Below are 25,901 nucleotides of genomic sequence, written 5' to 3'. Positions count from 1 at the left end.
GGAACATGCTTCCGGAAATATCCGGATTCCCGGGAACCGGTTGGAATAACCCGATTCATTTCTACCAAGTCTAAAAGTGGATGAGTTCTTGAATCCAAAACACCCAAAAGCATCAAAATCGGTTGGAAATTACCTTAGTTATTGGCATTTCAGTTTTGGGAGTACCCGGGTATCCACGTCGGCCTGTGACATAGTAAAAAATTCAGGAGCCTCTCCTCACTCCCTTCTTACTATATCAAAAACATTATTATCCTAAAAGCTTGTCTTAGTGAAGTTCTAAGATGTCACAAAGTTTCAATTTCCAGCTAGTTTTACATCGGAATTTCATTATTAGTAACCTAAAAAGGTATCCGGGTACCGCGTCGGACACATAATGGTTAAAAGTGTTCCCATGGACTGAGGGGCTGTTTAAACGACACAACAGTTTAGGTTATTATATATTATCTCTAAATGAACAATTTCTTCAAAACTGATTCCAATCCATGATGGTCGATTCCAAGTTTTGTTTTTTTATAAGCTATTTTTGAGGTAGGTTAAAATTTGAGAGGAGGTTAACCCTAGACACCCCAATTGCCCGAAAAAAACGTTCTATTGACTGCAATGATCGAATTAGCACTATAATAAGACATTATAGTTGAAATTTGATTTTTTTCAAAACACCCGGATAATCGAATCATTTTCCCCGGATAATGGAATCACGGATAATCGAATCCCCGGATAATCGAATCCCCGGATAATCGAGTCCGACCTGTATTCTGTTGTATCATTCTGATACAATACACTGAAGAAGGCTGCAAGTCGTAGCCGAAATACGTATCTGTAACAGAAAAGTGCAATTTTTGCATTTTGTTCATCATAGTGGAATTAAAACGGAAGACAACGGTTTAAAAGTGTTTAATATAACATTCCACTAAGTCGCTCAAAACAGTGCTTTTGTTAAAGTGAACTTATTTTCCATCAGCCTCATTTCGAACCTTTCGCCGAATCTGCTCTTCCAAAGTTTGATCTTTTGGACGGGGCTAGTCTACCTGTTTGCCTTGTTAAGCCGCGAGGCATTAACTGCCGTCGTTGCAAACAATTGGGCCTACAGCGACTTATTGTAGAAACAAGGCACGCTGTGGAAAAAGCGGAGAGAATCATGAACAGTTTTCCTACTATGGAGAGACTCCGCTTGAAGTCTCGACAAATCCCGCATATAAATTATGTGGGGACAAAATGAAACATTCTTTTAAGGAACGCTCCGATAAGAAATGCAAAAGAGCGCTACGCCACCGACAACGACTAATTTCTACGTTTCCTTGAGCACTAAAGAGTGAGAGTTCCCATTGTGGGAACATCTTCTAATGTGCCTATAAATCTCGGAAAGAGGAAAATCAGTTTTCTCTCCCAAGCTTCCTCCTAAAGGCCTGAGAGTGTCCCTTGTTATAAAACCGAAGTAAGTGGTTCCTGATATCGGCAATCTTAGAAACTCGCAGGAAGTTCCACATGGGACATCAAAAACCCCAAGTATTTCTATATTTCAGTACCTTCATTTTCCCTCCGGTTTTACACAATGTATTTTCACCACGATTAAAGGTTGGACAAAACGAGTACCCGACGCGAACAACCGTGGGCAGAGATTGCTTAGAATTGTACGCGAAAGGGACTTTTGAACGTCGGATCGCCCGAATTTTTCCCAATGTATGCGACGCTACAAATGCAAATTGAAAACTTAGATGAAAGCTAAAAACGCGATTATTGGCACCGGTTCGTCGACGGATCAACGGACGGATCATCAGAAAAACAATGTTTCGTCTGGTGGCTAGGGCCTACGTTGTGTATTCGATTCGTCCTGTGAATGGAATACACGGAACGTTCGTCATATGATGACAGCTATGCATCGCGTTCATGTTAATGCATAATATGACAGTAGTGTTGAGTGTAATCATAAAAGAAGCTGTGCTGCCAAAATTCTCCCCACAAAACTGATGGTTTTATATTTATCTATCAACGACCATACCCACATCGGTACAGTTACAGGAGGCTCTCCGTTTGATGGAACATGGGAAACACTCTTTGTATCTCCTGGAGAAAACATGGGAGTTTTTGAGTACTTTATCTGAAAAATCATAGCAAATTACCTTAGTTAGAGTTCTTTTGCAGTGCTCCATTTCGGGTAATGAGAAGGCGGACAATTGGATTAGAATGATAACGAGAAGATGGACATTTAGGCGTTGGAAGGTGATATTTATGAAAGATCGCGTAGCTTCAACGAGTTTTTAAATATTTCTTCTCCGAGTACACTCGAAAATTGACAAATTTCGTGGAGCGATGGAAGTTCAGGAATCCCAAAGGTATCAACAAGGTTTGGTCCAAGAGAATGGATGAGGGTCATGACTTCATTCGGGTGATATCTCGGGTAATGTACAGTCATTATACGTAGAATGCCCGTCTCCGGCGTATTGGGGTCGTGGAGAGCGGTCTCTTCGCTTGTGATGGCGGTTATCGCGATATTAAACATGTTGTCTGGTCGTGCGCTAAGTTTTGCTACCGGTACAACGACACCAGAACTTTTATTTTATTCTATACAAATATGCCGAAAAGCATGACCGTTTCATTTTCTATGTGAAATTCTCTCATGATTGAATATACTAATTGACAGACGATCAAACACTTTCGAAAAACACTTCGTATCAAATCACATAAACTGATGCTGCCATGTCATCACCGAACCGTGTTGCAAATTACTCTTCAACCCCTATTAATCATAGCAATAAAACAAACGTGTAATATTTTCACAGCAATCGTACATAATGAAACAGAACGGCAGTCAATAAATATTTTCTGTATCATATTTTTCTACTTTCTCTCTCTCTCTCTCTCTCTCTCTCGAGCTTCATCCCCCTGCCCAGCTCGGAAGCTAACAGTATCAGACACGGTCTATAAATAATAGCGGCTGTCATAAAATAACAGCAAATGGCCATTCGTTATGGAACTTGCCCTTTTACTATTTAAATTCGGTCTCGCCGATGAAAATGACCAACTAAATACAACAACTGACTGCCACTGACTACTGGATTTAATGACTGCAGTCTAGTTGGACGGTAGTTTTAAACACCAATACTCCCCGACTACAGTACCTACTCGAAATGGTCTCCTCCGACAGTAGTGTTGATTATTTTATCAACCGAATGGTCTCCAGTGGATGGTCTCCGCCATCATTCCACACGATAGCAGGACCAGAACCCTGGGACCAACGAGGGCGCGCGAGAAAAATCAACCAACCAACCCATCGTTCGTCCAGTCGGAACAGAATGGCCATCATTGGCAGCAGCAGCCGGGGGATGGTCGTTTGGTAATTGAGTGCAAACAACTCTACCCCGCCCGTTGCTGTACGCTGAAAGGGCAGTAGACTTCTGATCGGTCTCTTCCTGTCCTGAGTATTACCACGGAAGCTGTTCTCTCTCTCTGTTACACACAGTCACAGTCGGAGTAATTATTAATGCAAATCGGGCGTGTTTGAATAAATGGTCGCGAAAGTGATCAATGCGATGAATTGTGCTGTTTGTTGCTGTCGACTGGTTGTGACTGGTGAGATTGTTTGAACAGGCATCACCTTTTTGGATGGGAAAGCAACAAATGGAAAAAGCAAATCGTCGTGGAGCGTGAAATTTTTTGAACTATTTGTAGTAATCAGAAGTACAGCTACCAAACCAGATCAACACTTCCAATAAAAATCGACAGAACTGTTCTCGGCGAATTTATTTTTGGGCAATCCATGGGCTGTGATTTACAATGAAATCAATAGATTCGACCGAAGCTAATCATAACTATTTATGCAACAATTCTGAGCAGAAGGAATTAGTTGGGAAAACGGTACCGGAAAGTTTGTCAAGTTTAATTATACGAAAAAAAAACTAGTTGTCCACTCACCTAGCTATCGGCGAACTATCCATATAGTAGTTATAATACAGCATGGAGAATATCGTAACTATCACCAGCGCGACGGCACATATCCGCAGGTTCAGTCCCTTGGTCAGGTAGATGCAGCACCGTGCGAGAATGTTTGCATATCCGGATACGCTCGCACCGTACGGTCCGCTGCTGCCTCCGAAGAAATAATTACCCTTACTATGACTACTGCTGCTGCTGCTGCTGCTATTACTAGTACTGCTACAGCCATTTGTGAAGTGGCTACCACTACCACTGTTGCTATTTACACCTCCCCCGGCACCATTGAAGCCATGGATCGTACAGGACGAAGTCGAGCGCATCACTGTGTATCCATTGTGGCTGCTTTTGTCAGCTGATGTTGAACTGCTCGTCAGTTTCAATCCGCCTCCTGTTCCACCGCCGCCGCCGCCAGGACCAGGACCATCGCTGATTGTCCCGAGCAGAAGCAGGGTTGAACCCGTTTCCGAGTTGTGACTGCTGCTGCTGCTGCCGCCGTTCAGCGAGTTCATCGCCAAGGACTGCCGGTGTTGGTTGTGGTGGTGCTGGTGGTGGTGGGTTGGGTGGATGTGTTGCTGCTGGTGCTGTTGCAGCTGATGGTCGCTGGTCATCATCAGATCGTGACTGCTGGCTGATGGCGAAGACGAGGCGCTCCATAGTTTTGTACTGGAGTCGGATCCTTTCATGGTGCGAGATTACTGCTCACACCTCCCGGATATTTTGGTTCGGTTCGTTCGTTCGTTTTTGGTGCAACTTTTTTTTTCCCCACAGGCTGCCACTGATAACAAGTTGGGGCAAGTTTTTCCCCACGGTGTAGCTCTTCGGGCTTTTCGGGAGCAGGACAGTCGTGTATGTGTGTGTGTATGTGTGATGATTAATCCGATGAACGTGATGTAATTTTGGATTACATTCTTGCGCAGGAGCTAGCGATGCTGCCGGTGAATCTTCCTTTTGATGGTGGTTGCGAAAGAGACCCTGTGGACGATAGGAAAGGCAATAATGAAATTATGGCGGTTTCAGAACGGGCCCAACGTGGGAACTTTTTGATGAAAATAGCTGCTGACAGTTTGGCAATTTGTTTATTGGATTTGCAACCGGATGCGGGGAATTAAATGGATCATTCTTTATTCATCGATATCTGCGCGAAGTGCTTTTTTTAAATAGAACCGTGCAAAATTGCTAAGAACATCTGGAGCAAAACAATTCGAAGATTGGCATATTTTTTATAGCATGAATCTGAGGCCTTCAACTAGTGTTATTATCCCTGAAATCCATCGGTTACGCCTGAATAACAGGAGAAGTATTTTCAACAGGTGATTAGATCATTTTAGCCTGAAAATAATTTTAGGAAGCTGTAGATAACGGATTGAAATGTAAAGTAACAACACTTTAATTTTCACTATCGAAACGGGGCCTGAAGTTCGAAGACCTGTTGAAGTAGGGGCTGTTTCAAAAACCCCTAATTTTAACATGCGAAAACAGCCGCTTTACCACAACTATAAATGAAACAGCAACTTTTACAGTAGAAAAGTTTGGTGGTAACGTGTTTTAGCATTTATAATATTAACATTATTGGAATATTGCGTAATATTACTAAACATTACTAGGCGGTGACAGATATTGGCAAGGTCCGATACCAGACAAACTTAGGATATCTGCAAGCTACCTTGAACAGGCAAACAAGATTGCTCGCGGCGAGTTTATTACGGAGGAGAATCGTGTCTACGTACCCGCCTTGAAGGTAGAGATTGATGGCGTAAACTCCAACATGGGGCTGATGTCGTCTGTCCATGAAAGCTCTCCTTCAGTGTCAGTTTCTTTCTCCAAACAGCCTAGATAAGCCGTGTACTGTCGGTAGTGGTTGTTTCAGCCGGCTAAGAATTACACAACGGACTACCTGTACCGGTGGTAAAAACCCACCGGTACAGGTGGTATTCCAATATGTCATGCGACCCTAGTTATGGTTAAAATTGTTGAGGGGATTTAAAATATTCTCAATGGCGAATGGAGCCTTAGCAGTACTGGGCGAACTCCCCAGTATGTTGCATCATGCAGCGGAACGTTCATTCTACACTTCGATTTTTTTCACCGGAAAGCGGCATTATTTTGTCAGATTTTCGTTGGCTGAATTTAGATTATCAAATTTCGATGTGTACAGACGAACCTGCTCACCCGGCGATGAATTGAGTCACTGGGTTCCTGCTCGCAGACAACTGCAAACAGAAGTCATTAAGTCAAGGTGTAGTTCCGTGCCGAGGACTCAAAGTTTGAAAGGTCTAAAATATGCCAATTGCACACGGAACATTTTGGGTTTTGATCCTACTGTTTCATGCGAATCTCTGACACAATGGACCGTTATTTTCTTCGCAAATCGTGGAAATCAAATGATCCTGTCCCATTTAACCCTGACCTGATTCGCTACATGCGTTTACATCTCAACTTGCTTGGCATCTTCTAATTAATATGCAATACATGTTCGAAATTAAATGTACAGTTTTCCTATCAACAAAGGCTAGAATAGCACAAACCAATTTCCAGCATAAACGTACACCAACTATGAATCGATCTCGACTTATGCAGTAAGGTAAAGCTTCCATTGTATTGATTGAAAAACCGTACTTCCACAAAGGAATCTGTATTGAAAAGTTAACACTGCTTTCATTGCTTAGAACAAGACAGGCATGAGTAAACCACGTGAAATGCCTCGTGCATGCATTCTTGCAAATAAGACTGTTGGCGCGTGTCTTATATCGGAGCTCAAAAATCGCAACACTTGTGCTGTCACAGTTACTTTAACTGTCGGACAAAAAGTAAATATATTGTTTGGCACATCTCCCGCATAACGAGTCATCTCCTTCTGATAATTCCAAAAGTGTTGTATTATATTGCAGCTGAAATGGGCTTCCACTCATTATCGGTAGTGATGGAAATGCTCATCACATCATTTGGGTCAGCTCAGACATTAATCTGAGAGACTCCAAACTGATGGTCTACAAATCGCCATATTCTGAATGCAGGAAACCGACAAATTTTTACGAGGTCTGGACGAGGGGAGGTGTTAGACATAACACTTTGCTCTGAAAGAGTTTCGCATGAGTTGGGAAATTGGCAGGTTTCAAATGAAACTGAACCGTCTCTATCCGATCTTAAATTTATATTTTTCGATCATCTTGATGTCAGGCTCAATGTGGTTAGCATATCGTAATCCTGAAACTACAAATTGAGACCTCTTTTTTCGAAAACGTGGCGACAAAATGTCATGGATATTTTCTCACAATTACTCAACTAGACGACTTATATGACATCGTGGATGTGATAAACTCGTTCATATCACCATCCTACGAAGAAGTTTGTCTATTTCGTACTGTTAAATCGACTAGGGACCCCTTGGTGGAGGACTGAGCGAAAAAGAACGAAGAAGGACACGAGCTTGGAATCGGTGCCAGCGCGACGACCCCAGGGCTTTCAGATCAGCTCGTAGCGCATATCAGAAATGAGGGATTTCATGAGAAACCGGCCGACCACAAAATATGACCATCGTCGATTCGAACGAAACTTTAAAGTTGAGTTCGGTGTATGAATCTCCTTGATTTTCTCTGACAATTGTAATTTCTTGATACAAGAGCAATTTTTAAAAGGGCGTAGACATTTCTACGTGCATTAATTCAAAAAAAAATTGTTCGATTACTGTATTTTAAACAGCAAAACTTTCTGAGAACGAGTTACGGGGAATGAATATTTCTGTACGAAAAAATATACACTGAAAAAAATGTTGTCATTTTTCATAAAAGCAAAATTTTGTGTAAAAATTTAAATTGCAAAAATACCCATTTTTTCTAATTTTTTATATTTTGTCAACAAAAACCTAAAGAGGTGCCAAGAGAAAACTACAGGAAATATTATGCGCCTTTTGGAAAACCTATTATTGTTGATGTAGAAATGCGAATAACTTCTGAAATGGTCGTAATATAACAAAAGAATTGTGTTGTTAAAACAAAATTTAAAATATCTCGAGAAATATAACATTTTAGAAAAAAAAAAATTATAAGCATTTAGATTTAAAATGGCGCTTAGAATCATATTCAAAAAGAAAATGTTATTTTTGACTGCAAATAACATGAATTATAAAAATATGCCAAAAATTGTTGTTTGGAAAACTTGCATTTGATTTTAAATGATTTTATTCTGTAATAAAATTGCGGTTTTGTATGTCAATCAGTATAGAATTTAAAAACATGTATAAAGTTTTTGTTAGAAAAACTTTTTTACCGATAAATTCTCCATCATAGAATCACATTCAAAATGTTCCTTTTCTCTTTCGGTTTTTGTTTACGAAATATAAAAAGTTAGAAAAAATGGGTTTCTTAGCAATTAAAATTTTTAAGGCAAATTTTTGTTTTTATGAACATAACATTTTTTCCAGTGTATATTTTTTTCGTACAGAAATATTCATTCCCTGTAACTCGTTCTCAGAAATTTTTGCTGTATAAAATACAGTAATGGAACAAAAAAAATTGAATTAATGGACGTAGAAATGTCTACGCCCTTTTAAAAAATTGCTCTTGAGTCAAAATAATCGTACTGATAGTGGTTTGGGGGTGGGCGTAGCGTAGTTGGTAAATCGATTGCCTTGTACGCAGCGCACCTGGGTTCAAGTCCCCGACCCCGCACATAGGGTTAGAAATTTTTCATAAGAGACTTTTCTAATCCGAAGAGGCGAATGACCTTAAGGTTAAAACCTCTATAATCGAAATAAAAAAAAGTACTGATAGTGGAAAATGTTTAGTCTTCCGTACCGGTGAAATGCGTGAAGTTTCATTGGAATCTAAGATGGTCGGTCACGATTTTAAAGATTTTCGGACGGATCTTCGTGGAATTCCTCAAATGTCTTGGATCTGCAGTGCGGGCTGGCACGCAAAACTTATGCACTACGTTGTAGAGCACGCTCAAGCTGGCCAACTCTTCGTCAGACGAGCAGGTTCACGTAGCATTTTGAGTCCAGCAATTTCGGAATTGTACCACGGGGTTCCTCTAGAAGCACGCCTAACACGAAGCAAACAAGCCTCTTGCATGCTGCTACTATAAGTGAGTTTGTTACATCGACGACCGCATCCAAGTCACTTGGAGCTTCAATCGTTGGAAATACCCGTAAGACGTAATCGCCAAGCTCCCAGTTCGTAGATTTGAAATTACGATATGTAACGATATCTAGGGAGACGTTTAAATGATCGAGGATGTACTTATGATCAGATAACGACGGTTCAAGCTCGATGAATACGAGCCAGTTTGCCAACTCATGCGTAATATTGTCAGAGCAGAGAGTTACATCTAACACCTCTTCCCTGCTAGACCGTACAAATATTAAGCGAATTCCTCTATCGAGTACATGCAAATTTGTACTGGAGGAAACGCATTTCGGTCACAGTATGATATAACCCTTTTGAAGTCATCAGAAAGTGACGATTCATTATACGGCAAATATGTCGAACAATAGATGAATATCTTGTTTACGTTATCCACAGTCATGTTGACTGGGACAACGACAATATCTCGAGTGGTGAAGTCGGATATAAGACATGCGTCAATAGCATTATTCGCAAGTACACATGCACGAAGCATTTCCCGTTGATTTATCAAGCCATGTAAGCTATGAAGGCGGGGTTGAATAATGTTCTTAAATCAAAGCTGTGAACGCATTCTTTCCTGCACAAGGCGGGATATAATAGTAGTTGCTATACGTTTATGGTGATTAGATTGTGCTCCTCTAACCACGGTTGCTTTAGTGAACCCAGAAATGGGTACAAGAGTCATTACCATCACATAAATTCCCCGATTTGCGAAGAAACGAAAGTCCTTAGTGTCAGATATTCGCTAGACACAGAAAGGGTAAGCCCCACCTTGATTTGCGGACTCCTGTTTTCAGTCGTCTCTTACGACATGGGAGTTACCTCAACCCACCGGATGCCACACGGTGTCCAGGAGTTTTTTGTCTAGAGAAAGATAATAACCTGTTATCAACCTCCTATTGGACCACAGCCACACTATATCAGTAAAATGAAGGTCCTGGATCACATATCAGCAGACATCACTGTTGTTCTTATCACTGTACCAAATGGCGTCTTCTGGCAGCGAATGTATCCTTCGATTACTAATTATTCGAACAGGATCGCGGATTTGAACGTTATCCTCCAGTGGAATTCCACACCTGTACAGATATATCCATCCATCCCAAAAATCGACGCTTCCAATATTTTAATAAACAATTTGCAATAACTCACGTTGTAGAGGTACTTTTAATTTCTCTGGTTTTCTCACCTCATTGCGCAGCCGGGGGAACGCTACTATACTGGTTGTGTAGTGGATAAGTAACAAAGCAGTAGAAATTGATTGCTTGCTTTGGTGATCGCTATAAGAGCACTTATGTTTCTGTTCTGGTAGGGATTAGAAGGAACACGGAAGCAAATGAGTTTTTTTTCTAAAAGCTATAGGGAGCCCGGAGCTAGTTAGCGGTTGGAATACGTTTGTAGAATACTCTTTTCTCCGTTTTTATTAGACATATAGCGCTGCTTCTTGTTGTGTACTTCAAGTAATATGGAACACATTATCCAATGTGTTTTTGTTGCAAAACATTTTGTGTCGTAGAAGTTGTGGGAGCTAATGTGTTTTAGAGCGTACTAAGTAAATTTTTCTAATTTTGAACATTTTTTGTTATTTAAGCTGTTTTTTAATCTATGCCACGAATGATTATATTTTTCGATAGTGCATGAAAAAAGCTTTCAGTATCAGTATTCTTTTAATTTTTTTATAAAGCATGCGGGTTTTAAATAGTTTTTTATAAAACATGTAAGTTGGCGGTGACGCACGCGTGTATTATTTTCAGTGCAAAAATCATTTTCAAATATTTTTACTTCTGCAATTCAATTTAAAGAAAGCAAATCGTTTTTTGTGTATCTCGTCAATGTAGGGGACATTTATTTCAGCCAATCCCCTGAAAAATTTCGAAAATTTGCTTTTGAATATGGAGTATGAATGTATGAATATGTCGAAGTCAAAATGCCAAGGTAATGAAACTGAAATATAATGGCAAATGTCGTTTACTGTTTTACTGGAAAGATATTCAGTAAGTTCCACAAGAACCTCTTAATTAATTGAATCTCCATTTGGATTTTCCGCGTCTCATAATTTTGTCTATAAAAACAAAGATAATGTAATAAACACTTTCATAACATTCAGGGATGTTGCCAACAGTCTGCCTTTTAATGCAACATATTTTTTCACAACATCTCCCTAAATAAAAAAAAAAAAAAAATGAAAACTAAAAACACAACCCCGGTCTCCCCTACTTTTGAAGATTTTATTACAAACTGGTGTTTTTTTAGTTTTCTTTGTCAAAAATATTTCAGTACCGGTATTTTATCGGTACTGAGAGCTTGAGTACCGCAGAACCGGTTCTCATCAAAACGGGTCGGTACTAGGAACCCTGCAACGCATCGTGTCACCTCAAACGAAACATTGATTGGAAGAGATACGCGTCCACTAAATCCGAAACCATCTAGTCAACAGCAAAACGCCCCCGAAGAGTACCAGTTTTTGCCCTGCTTGTATCTCGACACCACTCGGATTCAAGCTCAGATTAAACTAGTAACCGGTGAATACACCCGTGGACGGTCTCTCACCCCGTAGTGGTGCAAAGAGTGCTCAGAAGGAAAAGTCCTCCACGAATAAGGCCGTTTTGAACGTCGGATTGCCCGAAACTTTCCAAATGTATGCAACTTTATGAAACAAAAATGAAAATCATGATGAGCCCAAAAAACGCAAATATTGGCGCCATTTCGTTAACAGGTTAACGAGGGAACCATCGATGAGCACTAGCCTGCTCAGAAGAAATACAAATTTGTGAAAACTCAATCGATCCATCCCTCGGTCGATTCCTAGTCTCACTATGAGTCTCTGCTTCAAATTTGAATCAAATCGGACAAGTTTAGCTACCGGACCAACTGGTTGGAAGTTTATGGTAGGCAAAGCTGTACTATCGTGCAACATGAGGCCAATCTATTTCGCCATTCACCTCTGATACAGAACTCCTATCTATTATCTCCCAGCGGTGCCCACCGGCGAACAGGCCTCCTTTTGCATTTTTGCTTAAACTCGGAACTGGGTCCCCAACCGCTGTCAATTCGTTCACCTCGACAGGTTGACGGATTGGAGCCTGTCTCAGTTTCGTTTAGAGCGGGAGTGGCATTAGTGAAGATCGTCTAGGATCTGTGGTTGTGTGCTGACAGGGAAGTGGGGCAAACGGCGCGCGCGTGAAACTGCTAGTGAATACGTCTTGAAAAGTGAATATACATATACAAATAAACAAATAAATAGTGATCCGGCCCATTACGCAGATAAGATTAACTTTCCTAAGCGATACTCCCACGGTCGGCTGTGTGGAGTTTAAAAAGAACCAAGAACTAAATAAAATCTTTTCTTTTTCGAGTGATCGTGTACTCTAAAACCAACTATACTACTACCTAGTAAACCATGCTTTACAGGTCGCATCGCTTGCTTGGAGCGAATCCTAGACCTTATACCCTTCCAAACGACCAACTCCGCGACAACTATGGAAGAGCCTGATGAGTCGTCTACCTTCCGTTAAGTAGCTTGAGCATCAACACTTCCCGTCTACTTTATCTTTTATCCTTCCCCGTGAACGATGGAGATGGGGGTGGCCGGCAATGATGGCTATCATGTTGTTGAGGTTTCAATATGGGTCGGATTGGTATGAATTCCTACTTACCACTTCATAAGCAACTCTTATTAGATAATCAGCAGTCAAACATGATGAAGTCAGTGTGTAATCCGCCAAAAACATCGTCATCGTCACAACGCAGACCAACTTGTTGGAATTTTATATGAGATATTTCTGCAAATTTAATTGCTCACAAATTTCTTGGAAACTACAAATCAATCCAACTGAAAGAATTTTTCATACATTATATGAACCAGTATTAAAAAATCGTTCTACATTTCTCTGCATAGAGGGAGCTAACACTAACTTTTCAACGGTCAAAGGTGGAAATAGAGTGTTTTCTACAAAGATGTAGAACAAGTCTTTTACAGTATTCTATTCTATGGCTCTTCCTGTAAAGGTTAGTGTTGGCACACCCTATGTGATGAAATGTAGAACTTTTTTTTTCGTTAAGAGATGACTAATATAATGTACTAAAATTATTTTAAACCTACAATATTCAACAAAATCATACCATTACTTCGCAAAAAAATGAAGTTCCTGGGAATCGTCTACTAATTCATCACCATGCACAGTGGCGCGGCTTGAAACAAAAGGAGAACTGAAGTCGAATACGGCAGTTCTATGTAATTTCGGTACACTGAATTTGGTTTGGATATAAGTAATTTTTCCCATCCGCTAGGGTGGCTCAAAAATATTCGTTGTGTTGAAACTGTTCGTAGAAATTTTGTATATTAATATTCGTGCGCTGATTCGTGTTTTTGATATTCACACTCATTAGAAATACCTTGATGATTCACTAAGGTGGCTCAAAAATAATGGTTTTGTCGTGAAGATGCACATTTTTTTCAAAATAAATTTTTATACGCTAAATTCCTTTTTTGCTTATATGATATATTAGAAATTGCCTTTCTAAATACTTATCAGCGTGCCTCTTTTATGTTAGGTGGAACTTTGCCACTGCGACCACTATTCAGGTTATCTTTTGTGGCTCCACATGTTAAAAAATTGCCCGAATCCAATGTAGTGGGAAGCGAGTCGTTTGTTTATCCACATGTGTTAGGGTGGCTCAATAGTATGTTAAATTTATTTTCAATGTTGACACGAGTCAGATAAAATGTGCTCGAATAATTTTCAAACGTTGAATTTGTTTTTGGATTATTTGAAATGAAAAAAATATATTTACTTCAATTTTGAAGGCAAAACTTTTTGAGCGACATAGTGGAACTTACATTCAATAATCAATAGGGTGGTGAATATTTTATGCAATGTTTCAAATAGCGTTTTAGGTAATTTAGGACGGTTTCTTCATATCTTTCATGAAACACAGTTTAATATGCATTCGTTGTCCATAAGATTCATTCAAAAATGATTTTTATTTGGGAACTGTGTAAGCTATCAGGAAATAATTCCAGAAACATTTAATGACAGATATCAACAGGTTGAAAATATTACTGTGTTTCAAACAATCTGAATACTTTCATCATCTAAGAAACCACTCTTGTACACTAGTGAAACCCTCGTAGATCATGCTCTCAATATTATTTGAAAATTGTAAATATAATCGCGTCGTTATTATAGCTACTAAGTGAGTATTCAAATATAATGTAACCCTAGTAACAGTTGAGGTTATATGACACTCCCCAGTTAACCAGGTGTCGTATAAGGATCACCAGCAAAAATCGTATAAGCATACAATTTTTATCGGAATCATTTAATGGTACACCGTATGTATACGTATTATACAAAATTTATCATAACTAGTGCGTTGTGACGACTCCTATACTATTCTCTTATATAAGTGCAAACTAAGTCATATAATGTATAAAAAGGGTCGTTATTAGTGCAGTAATATGCTACAATTACGACTACACTAATGCGTGTCGGTAATAGCCAAATCAATCCAAGTATTGCACGCCAAGAATCGTAAAGCAAATGGTAGCGGGGCTGATTTCGTATAAAATGCTGGCTTGATACCGACTACAATTCAATCTCCAGAACAAAATATCAGTTCTGTTAAGCTTTTAAAAAATAAATAAATAAATCGATACTTTGTAAAAAAGGGGTTCTAAGTTATATTTTGATATTGCTTTCAATTCGTTCCCATGCCAACATGGTTGCATCATACCATAAATAGGAACTTAGAACTAGACTTTTAGGTAATAGTTAAAATTATGAGTTTTCCTATATGTTGTTTATAAACAGCTTAAGTTAATTTCAAGACTAGCGCAGATACATATGTTAACAGAACAAAAAATATAAAAAGCGTGGATAGCATGCACAGAAATCGAAACATGTTGAAGCTAAAGTGTATCCTAAAGTAAATTTTGAAAAGTTAATATGATTGAGTCAGACACTGGTTATTTCTATGATATGATAAATTTTGCAAGCAATTTTATTAGATATCTTAGGTATTATTGATGAAAAATGCTCATTAACCCTCAAAAGGCAAGCTAAAATTGTGACTTCAAGAAGCATCGCTCAGTTCATTGAAACTAGAGAACTGAAAATAGCCCGGCCTCCGAGATCCATTGTATTTTTGATAGTAAAAAACCAAAAAAAAAACAATGGGGTTTCTTACACCCACCTGTATGTACGTTATATAATTATATAATTTGTTTATATAATTACAATTTATTCAAAACATAATAGACATAATAACATAAACAAAACATAAGAGTGCCTTTGATGTTTTTGGAGAAGATGTATAGCTTCTTTACTGTAATAGAGCAAATGATCGGAAGGCCCCGAAGTATTTATACAAATTTGACAATAATTGGAATATTATGTGTCTACATATAGACATATATTAACATTTTCATCAGTACAAGAAAGATGTTATAATATATGAGTTGGAAAAATACATTTCGGATATCATTAAAATTATATTATGATAAGCGACTTCTTTATCTCTCGTTCGCATAGACAGAGTCGTATATCGGAGTGGTATAACAGTAAGCGTTTTCCCAAGAGTCATTGAGTTTGGACCGAACTAACCACACCTATCAGATGGTGTATGGGGTATGTTGCAGGCACGAAAGCTGATGCTTCAGGGTTTGAGACCTAGTGAACCCATGCTAGAAACGTTTTAGGATGCGAAAATTTCAAAGTAATTCTCGTTCTTAAAAAAACAAGGAGGTCGAAAGATGTCTCATTCTTAATTTTTATTTTATATTTATATTTTCAGAAAGCTAGATAAAAACGTATATAGTACTGTTTTGAGTCGTAAAGTGTATAAAGTGTCTGTTTCTTGCCACATGGAATGGGACTAAGTACCGACTTCAGTCGCATTAATGTACAGTTTACATCGTATATTGAAACCCAATTTTATCTCAATGTAGACGCATTGCCTCCACTTTTGTCCGTATATAGCATATTTGCGCATTGTGTATGATTTAGTTGTACTGTATATTTATATGTATAACTCAGTTTAAATTTCGATATCACTACAAAATTGTTTGCTCCATTGACAGTTTTTTAAAATTTCGACTGCGTATCGGAAGTTTTCGCAAAACTAGCGTAGACTTATTTTGAAGAGAAAACTAAAAGCTGTCGAATGAGTATAGTGTGATCGCGGGTATTCACGGGCGTCGTTGTTATTGCATAAGAAGCTCGAATTCAAAAAAGTTCATGACACACAGTTATCTAAACAATAATTAAACCAACTAGTAACTTATTTTTGGAGCTTTTTCGATGTAATTTAATAGAATAATATGCAATTTATAGAATCAACCGTTTCTTCAAAAATGAAAATAATCGGATGCAGTTGATGATCAAATTATACAAAAAACATTTGAGTTACGATGCCCTTCAAAAAGCGGTCAAAATCTGTTTTTACGTTCAAATCATCTAAAATTTCGCAAAAATGTCTCTGATAGCTCAGCTGGTGCGAGAAAAATACGATCGATAATATCGCTGAACCATCATAAATGGACTTAAGTCCGGGCTCGTCCCACTGTGCAAGACCTCTTCGTAGAGGTCCCTTTTCGTAGATTTGGTATTACGCTATGTGACGATATCTAGCGAGACGTTTAAATGAGCAAAGGCGATGTACTTATGATCAGATAACGACGGTTCGAGCTCGTTTGGTACGAGTTCATACATAATACCGTCAGAGCAGAGAGTTACACGTAACACCTCTTCTCTGCCAGCTCTGCTGGGCCGATTGAGTTTTCAAAAATTGTTTTTTTTCTGGGCAGTTTACAGTACATACTCTGGACAGTCCCTTTCAGACGGCGCCGGTGAATGAGTGGTAAGCGTGACCGCCACTCATTCCAGTTGGTCTGGGTTCAATCCCACCCGAGGTCGTTGGGATTTTCTGAGGGGGAAAAGCTGTGGTTACGTCTTACTTCAGAAGGGAAGTAAAGCCGTTGGTCCCCAGTCCATGTTGATGGATCGATATCTAGTCCACATAGTGGATTCACCTCTCTGGCGTCGATAATGAAGAAGCAGAATCCAACTTCTATACTTACTAAAAAATATCCTCCTTCCGTGATACTTGTGGAGTGCGCAGTAGTATATACAGCCTCTAGCAAAAACAAGTATCGGACTAACATTCCTTCCCTTTCCTGCCGCGATCTACGTTTGGGCCTGGCCGGTGCCAGTATTGATCAATAAACACTTTAGGATTACCAGGAGTTGCACATTGAAAGATGTTTCGCTACTCCCAAGCATAATTATCTACTGATTCCCTGTGAAACTTCAGCTAGTCCAGATCGATAACGGAGTAGCAGCCAAGGGTGGTCGCACAAGTTCAAGCGGAAGGCAATATTCTGGACAGTCTTTTTCAGTTTTGAACAACTGTACAGCGGTACCGTCACAAGAAAGTGTAAAATTGAAGATATCTTGATTTGAACACATTTTTACGCTAACTGCAATTTTTAATGAAACCGATGCTATATTTATTACATGATGAAACTGGATACAGGCAGCTACCGAACTGAATCACATTTTAATACTCAATAAATATTTCACCAACTAATAATGCTAAATTCTGTCGGTTTGGGGCGTGCCATAACACACAACCCTTCAGCGGTGTAATAGGCAGAGAAATATTGAGAAGAAACACCTGATTGATATAATCTCTTACGAAACGAAAGCAAGGAACGAATGGATTTATTCTTGCATCAACTGTCGGATGTCTCACAGCATATAAGCTGGCTCTGCCTGAAGAAAAAAAAACTAATGCTATCAATTTCCTAGTTGACTTCAACCCCCTAATTTGGACCGTATTCACCAGAGCTTCCGATAAAGTGTAAATTCATCGTGTCAAACAACAATCATCGGGGTACGAAAGTTAAAAGAATATATTCCGCTGCTTTCGAACGACCAGAGCATTGTCGTCCCGGTAACAAACGGTATAAAACTTCATTTTCTGTTCGCACAGCGTAAAACTTGTGCCTCCGATGTGATGGTAAAGTTTTTTCCTCTGCTTTTCGTTGTTCCGTCAGTCGTTAAATGTTGTCTTCGACGGCGCACTTGTTTGACAGACAATCACACCGGAAAATAAATAAAAACACTTTTTTTCGGTTCGATTCTTGATTTCACTTTTTAGTTTCTTTTCTACTATTGAAAAGTTTTTACCAGTTTTGTTTGTCCGGTTGCACACTGAATCTGTTCTTTTTTTTTTCTTTTTTCTGCTGCCAGGTTTGTCCGTTTGAGACTTTGCAGCAACCCATTGTTTACAGCGCGGCGCTTTGGAGAGAATTTTTTTGTTTGTGTTGTACTACCCCTTCTCGAACTCCGCATGCACAGTGTGGAAGTGAGCTGAAGGTATAACTGTTCCGCTCTGTCAGCTGTACATAGTTTGTTCGGAATGTCTCCGGAACCGGACACAACACAGGCGAAATATTGATGCTGTGTGTTAGTCGTGTTTAGGGAAACGTAATTTGTTGGTTAGGAAGGATACTTCATTGAAATTTTATTGAATGTTGTTCGGAATGGAGCTAGTTTTGGATAACATCGAAAATTTTTGGCTTATTGTGTTCATATGTCGAATTCGGACAGCATGTTAGCTTCAAATACCACGCGTCTCCACCAATTAAACATATGACGGAAACGCGTGGTACTTTGATCATGAATACGAAATACATGTTCAAAATTATGTACTTACTATTCTGACGAACTATAGTTCCATCACAGCTGGATCGAATTTAACAACATCGATTTTTCATGAACGGTTCACATTCGCTTCAATCCATCTTCTTTAGTCCACTTCGGATCACTGTCTGTTGATCATTCGGAACAGCACTCTGTCACTTAATTAAAGCATTTTATGAGCTTTTAAGCACCGTCGCATAGCACAGAATATCACGTTTCAAGCGTTCAGACATTCAAAAAAAAACATCAGTTATTCTTCCTCCAACTGAGCTTCACCTCCTCAAGATTCTCCAGTTACGGGCACCGGTCGGTCTTCCCACGCCGCCTACAAGCTGTTGATTTTGGAAGAAGCCCATTCCGGCGGCAGAGCATCGAATGAAGAGCGGCGGTAGCACTGCTGTTTAGCATGGCGGTGACGATATAATTGCTGTTGATGGAAGCCCGGATTAGAGCACCCGAACCCGAACCCCCGGCAGATGGCCGGAGATGGTGTCACGTTGCCAGATAATTTGAATTCTTAATTGCGTGTCGAAAAATTCCGCCGAAGCGCGCCACTAATTGATGCCCCGCGGGATGCGATTCGCGATTATTTGCAAGCAGCGTCCCACACCGATCTTGGCAGCAGGACTCCTCTCTGCTGTCGAAGCTGCTGCACGCGTCTCAGAGCGACGATGAGTGAGCGTTGATTTTACACTCGGTTTGAACCGGTTGACTGTTGACGTCGACAGGCACAGGATCTCTCAAGTCGATGCTGATGCAGACGAATTCAATTCTGGAAATGAAATAAAGCGGAAAGTGGAGTGTAAATACCTTTCGCAGGAAACATGACAATCTATAATTTAAAGTTATTGCTTTGCTGCGCGTGCCATGCTAGCTTCAGTGATAGTTTCAGTCTACTAAAAGCCCGGTAGTAACGGGGAAAAGTAAACACTTTTTCATGAGTTTGCAGATCCTCCCTGGAGCGTCACGTCACTGCCGGAACTAACTCAGAGAAATGCCATGACCGGTAGCAACGCAGTTTAAGTTTGAATTTGCATTATTTTTTCCTTCTACCCAACAGTTCTCGAACGATTTTTTTTCGCTACGAACTGCATCACGTTGTGCCGTCGGTGCTGGGTTGATTGCGGTCAGTCAGCAAGAGAAAATAAACCCGCGTCAACAGAACCGAAAAGAACACCGTTAGTTATTGTAGATGGACGTTGGGAAGTAATTTCGTCTAGCTGTGCAACACAACCACGACGGCTGGCAATAACAATCAAATTATGGCATCCTTTCAGGGAGAGATTCTCATGGCAGCATCAGTGAAATTTTTCGAACCGAAAGACGAGACGAGCTGGGTGACGTGAGAATGGAAGTAGCACAACTTTTTATTCAAACGGTAAGACAGTGAAAATGTCCTGTCAGCGCAGCACCCAAGGAAGAGAGGAGATACTCTTCTTGGATTACATTCGCAATCAAGCTCAAAGTTGAAGTTGATTGGGAAAGTTTGCCGGCTTTTAGGTGCAATGGGAAGGATATTGTTGGATTTACTAGATAATCATGAGCTTTAAGCTGTGCAATATATTTTGTTTAAAGTTTAAACTCTGGTAGAGTTTCGATTATTCTGTATCATCTTTTGCATTTTTTAGTATTTTTTAACTGTTTTTGTTACTTTTTGATATTTTTGCTATTTTTTCAATATTATTTTTTTAATTCAAGGGCAATCAAGTCTTTCGATTCTTGCTATGGTGTCGCTGTCCAACAATACAGTGTCTTTAGCTGCAGACACCGTATTGTCGGATGGCGACACTATAAAAAGAAACGACAGAACTTATTTCCCTTGGAGGCCGAAAGGTGGGTGATAAACAACATTTAATATTGCAAGAACAAGACAGAGACCGCCTCCATGAATTAATAAATTAATGTGCTATATTTGATTCACATCGATTATGAACATATTTTAGTATAAAGTCATCCTAAAGGACGTTTGCTTTCATTTAATTTAGCGTGGTCCCAGATTTGGAGTTGGGAAGTATACCTTGAACATTGTTACTTGTAATGTAGCTTGAACTAGTATTTGTATTGGGATTACGACTTGGACAGCTTCTTAGACTGGGACTTAGAATGGGGCCTAGACTGATACTGGTACTTGAACTGGGACTTGGACTGGAACTTGTACTAGGACTTGGTCAGGGATTTGGACTGGGACTGGACTTGGACTGGGACCTGAACTGAGATTTGAACTGGGATTTATACTGGGGCATGGACTTGAACTGGGACTTAGACTGGGACTTGGACTGGGACTTGGACTGGAACTTGGACTGGAACTTGGACTGGGACTTGAACTGGATCTTGGACTAGAATTTAGACTGAGATTTGGACTGAGAGTTGAGGTGACCGTGACTTTGATTGAAACTTGAAATGGTACTTAAAGGCCAATTGGGACTTGGACTGGGACATGGACTGGGACTTAGACTGGGACTTTGACAGGGACTTAGACTGGGGCTTGGACTGGGACTTAGACTGGGACTTAGACTGGATCTTGGACTAGAATTTGGATTGGAATTTGAACTGGGAGTTGACTATGTCTTTGACTGGAACTTGAAGTCCAAACGACTGAGATTTAGACTGGGACTTGGATTTGGACTGGGACTTGAACTGGGACTTAGACTGGATCTTGGGCTAGAATTTGGATTGGGGTTTGGACTGAGTTATTGGGATTTTGAGAGTTGATATGACTGTGACTGATATGGACTGGGACTTTGACAGGGACTTAGACTGGGGCTTGGACTAAGACTTAGACTGGGACTTAGACTGGATCTTGGACAAGAATTTGGATTGGAATTTGGACTGGGAGTTGACGATGTCTTTGACTGGAATTTGAAGTGGTACTTGAAGTCCAAACGACTGAGATTTGGACTGGGACTTGGACTTAAACTGGGACTTAGACTGGATCTTGGATTGGGATTTGGACTGATAGTTGAGATGAGGTCGATTGGGACTTGGACTGGAACTTCGACTGAGATTTAGACTGGAACTTGGACTAGGACTTTGATTGGGACTTTAATTGGGGCTTGGATTGGGGCTTGGATTGGGACTTGGATTGGGACTTGGACTGGGATTAGGACTGGGACCTGGAATCGGGCATACACTGGGACTTGAACTAGGACAATGAGTAGGACAATGGCTTCAGACTTCGATTGGGATTTTGACTGGAACTTTGAATGGGATTTGGACAATCATTTAGACTGTGACTTGGGCTATGATTTGGACAGGGACTTACACTGATGCTAGAACTGGGGCTGGGACAGAGACTTAACTGGGTTTTGGAATGGGGCTTGCACTGATACTTGAACTGGAATTTGAACTGAGGATTTTGTACGTGGATCACTACTTGGACTTTGACTAGGACTGGTACTTGGAGTGGAACTTGGACTGGGACTTGGAATGAGGCTTACGTTGATACTTGAACTGGGACCTAAACTGAAACTTGGACTGGGACTTGGCCTGGGGCATGGATTACGACTTGGGCTGTGAATAGGACTGGGATTTGGAATGGGACTTGGAGTGGGACTTGGACTGAACTGGGATTTAGACTGGGACTTGGACTGGGATTTGGAGTGGAACTTAGACTGAGACTTGAACTGGAACTTGGATTGATAGTGGGATGGAAATTGAGATGAGGGTAGTCGGAGGGGACTGAGATTTGGACTGGGACTTGGACTAGTACTTGGAATGGAACTTGGGTCGCGGGTCCTATCCCTATACCTATCTTTATCCCTCTCCCTATCTCTATTCCTATCCCTATCTCTATCCCTATCCCTATCCCTATCTCTATCTCTATCTCTATCTCTATCTCTATCTCTATCCCTATCCCTATCCCTATCCCTATCCCTATCCCTATCCCTATCCCTATCCCTATCCCTATCCCTATCCCTATCCCTATCCCTATCCCTATCCCTATCCCTATCCCTATCCCTATCCCTATCCCTATCCCTATCCCTATCCCTATCCCTATCCCTATCCCTATCCCTATCCCTATCCCTATCCCTATCCCTATCCCTATCCCTATCCCTATCCCTATCCCTATCCCTATCCCTATCCCTATCCCTATCCCTATCCCTATCCCTATCCCTATCCCTATCCCTATCCCTATCCCTATCCCTATCCCTATCCCTATCCCTATCCCTATCCCTATCCCTATCCCTATCCCTATCCCTATCCCTATCCCTATCCCTATCCCTATCCCTATCCCTATCCCTATCCCTATCCTTATCCTTATACTCCTCTTACTGTATTGCACTCTTCTTATTCTTCTCCTCCTATTCCTCTTTTTCCTCATTTTACTCCTTTTCTTTCTTTACATGCTCTTCCTCCTTTTTCTGCTTCTCCTTTTCTATCTTTTTCTCCGTTTCCTCCTTTTATTCCTTTTCCTCCATTTACTCCTTTTCATGCTTTTCATCCTTATTATTCTTTTCGTCATTTTTGTGTTTTTTGTGTTTTTCGTCTTATTCGTCCTTTTTATCATTTTCCTCAATTTACTAATTAGCCTTCTTTTCCTATGTTATATTTCTGCTTAGTGGATTTTTTTTGGTAAAAACTATTTATCTCCATTAAGGAGAAAATTGTTTAAGAGCACAAAACCTATAACTAAATTAATTAAGGAATTTGCGTTTCGACTTCGTTTCATCAGAACCCGACACTGACTTAATGAAAAATTTAAGCTTCTGAACAAATGCTGATATCCTTTATCATGATCGTGATATCCTTGATTTTCATTTTTATTCCCCTTTTCCACATTCTCCTAATTCTCCTCCTCCTCTTTTTTCTTTACTTATCATTCTTCTTTTCCTTTTCTTTCCTCTCCATATCTTTCCCTTATCTTTCCCTTCTCTTTCTCCTTCTCATTCTTCTCCTCCTCCTCCTTTTTCTCATTTTTATCGTTCTCCTTCCACTTTTACTTTTTCTTCTTGTTCTTTTCTTTCCCCTTCTTCTCCTCTTTTTTCTTCTAGTCCTTTTCCTGCTCATATATTTCCGTCTTCTCTATCTCCTTCTCCTCCTTCTCTTTTATGTTCTTTCTTATATTCTTCTCGTTTTACTTCTTCTTTTATTGTTCGTTTCTTTCCTATGTTCTTCTAATTCTCCAATGCCTTCTTATTTTTTTTCCGTCTACTTCCCTATTTAAACTCTTTTTTCTATTTCTCTCCTTAATATTGCTGTCCTTCTCTTTCTTTTTAATTCTCTCCATTTTGCAAACCTTTTTCTTATTCTTTTCCCTATGTTGATTTTTTGTAGTTGTTTGCTTCTGCTAAATACTTTCATTCATAGCCATATTCATTGTTGGTCATAAAACTGTTTTAATTATTTTCCTCTTTGTCGTTTAAGTGATTTTTCGATGTTTTTGGGTTTTTTTTGCAAAATTTTGGCTGGATTGCCTTTATCGCTAATTTCCCAATTTTTTTTTGTTTGATTTGTTGACTATTTCATTTATTTCTGTCATATTTGTTATGTTCTGGTATGCTTGTCAATATTTCTTTTTTTATTTTTTTATATTTTTGATCTATACCAAAGAGGAGGGTTTGCTTTTTATATTTATGTATTTCTTTCTGTGATATATACTTTTGCTCATTTCGATATTCTTGCATACTCTAGTTGCTATAGTTGCTATTTTTTCTGTTTGTGGTATTTACCAATTTCATTCTTTTCTATTACTTTCACTATTTAATGTGTTATGTTCGCTCTGAAAAATTTCAACTTTGAACAAGTGCAAATTTAAATTACTTTAGACTTTCCTTTAATGAGAAACTTCGACTGGTAACCTGTTTAATCCTAGCCAAACAATTTTAAAATTAATTTCACACTTGAAGGTACTTGAAAAGATTTCGGGCAACAGTACAGTAATATTTCAAATTAAAAGTTAATCACAAGTAAATAAAAAAAAGTGACCAGTGCACAGTAGTCCGAATTCAAAAATTAAGAAGACAAAAATGTTTGTCGCCAAACCTTATATTTTAGAGCTACGATGGCTTCAGGACCAATAATCAGTATGGAATAGGCCATCTCCAGATGTATATGGTGTTAGGGTGGCTCATATCGTTAGAGTGTCTCAAAAATTATTTTCTGAATGTGAGGAGATTGAATATTGCAGTCTTCAGCAACATTGTAAAGGAACTTGAACCAAGCCACTTTGCCCAAGACGTCATAACTGTATGTATTATTTTAGAGCTATTTTAATTTAGCAACTTAGGATGTTCCTAACAAAAATTGTTTTTTGTTGTAACTTTATTATTTTTTATTTCTCATAAACGGTGTCTTCAGACAACGTTTTTCATAATAGAAAAATTCAGATATCTCTCTTAGAACCGAAGATATGAGCAATATGAATAAAGAATAGGTCCTTTTAAAATATTTATATTTAAAATTGGGGAAAACGAAAAAAATCTGTTTCTTGCATTTCAAAGAGGCATATTTAGAAGAAAAATGCGAAGGAGATATTTCTGAAAAAAAATTAAAAAGAGATTGAAAATTTTGATTTTACTACTGAAAAATGCCTCATGTAGAGTCAAAATTTCTCAAACGGGCCACCCAAACTAGGTGATATCGCAAATTCGACGGAAGATCCAATTTTTTGGTAGTATGTGGCATAGCAAAACCAAATCCAGATGGGCACAGCGAAAAAACAAATTTTTGACCATAATATAAACATAACATAACACTAAAATTATTTTGTGTGATTCGATACTTATGCTATAAATCTCATTTTACAAGATCTCGATTCACCTCTTTCCTTCGTCATAAAAAAAATCTCAAAATATACCTATTTATTCTACAGTCGTGTAACACCTTAAGATACCCGTAGGGGTAATTTTAAGAATGAAGCTCTTTCAGTTCAATAATTCTGCGGATTATCTATTATTACCAAAGTTGCTAAATGGTGACAGGTTTGTGTAAAATGGAGGGAGGATTTCGAATTAGTATACTCTAGTCGCAGATGCAGTTCGTTGCATCACTCATTCATCATTTTCCATTCCCTTGCCACTTTATTGGCGATGTCAATATCATTCCACTGCCCCAGGGATTGGGGCTTTCGTGCAAATATCCTCTGAACATACTTCGCGCTGTTCATGTATGCCATTACTTTTCTTCGAAAAAGGTGGGC

The 25,901-nt window shown here is 39.3% G+C and overlaps 2 protein-coding genes across 2 annotated transcripts in view; both read right to left on the bottom strand.

Moving 5' to 3' along the window:
* LOC131694153 (bifunctional heparan sulfate N-deacetylase/N-sulfotransferase) overlaps positions 1–19,535 on the bottom strand; it is a 145,065-nt gene extending 125,530 nt beyond the window's left edge. Inside the window, exons 1-2 of the mRNA XM_058982615.1 lie at positions 18,777–19,535; positions 3,913–4,905 (exon numbers count right to left, since the gene is read on the bottom strand). Of these exons, the coding sequence (XP_058838598.1) occupies positions 3,913–4,616 (704 nt within the window). The 5' untranslated portion in view covers positions 4,617–4,905; positions 18,777–19,535. The remainder of the gene's footprint in view (positions 1–3,912; positions 4,906–18,776) is intronic.
* Positions 19,536–20,873: 1,338 nt separating this feature from the next.
* Positions 20,874–25,901, bottom strand: part of LOC131688304 (putative uncharacterized protein DDB_G0290521) — a 145,275-nt gene continuing 140,247 nt past the window's right edge. Inside the window, exons 2-5 of the mRNA XM_058972505.1 lie at positions 22,137–22,392; positions 21,482–21,761; positions 21,189–21,265; positions 20,874–21,145 (exon numbers count right to left, since the gene is read on the bottom strand). Of these exons, the coding sequence (XP_058828488.1) occupies positions 20,874–21,145; positions 21,189–21,265; positions 21,482–21,761; positions 22,137–22,392 (885 nt within the window). The remainder of the gene's footprint in view (positions 21,146–21,188; positions 21,266–21,481; positions 21,762–22,136; positions 22,393–25,901) is intronic.

The sequence above is a fragment of the Topomyia yanbarensis genome, chromosome 3 (assembly GCF_030247195.1).
Source record: "Topomyia yanbarensis strain Yona2022 chromosome 3, ASM3024719v1, whole genome shotgun sequence".
NCBI lineage: Eukaryota > Metazoa > Arthropoda > Insecta > Diptera > Culicidae > Topomyia > Topomyia yanbarensis.
Note: the sequence above shows the minus strand (reverse complement) of the source record. Positions and strands in the feature narration are given on the sequence as shown.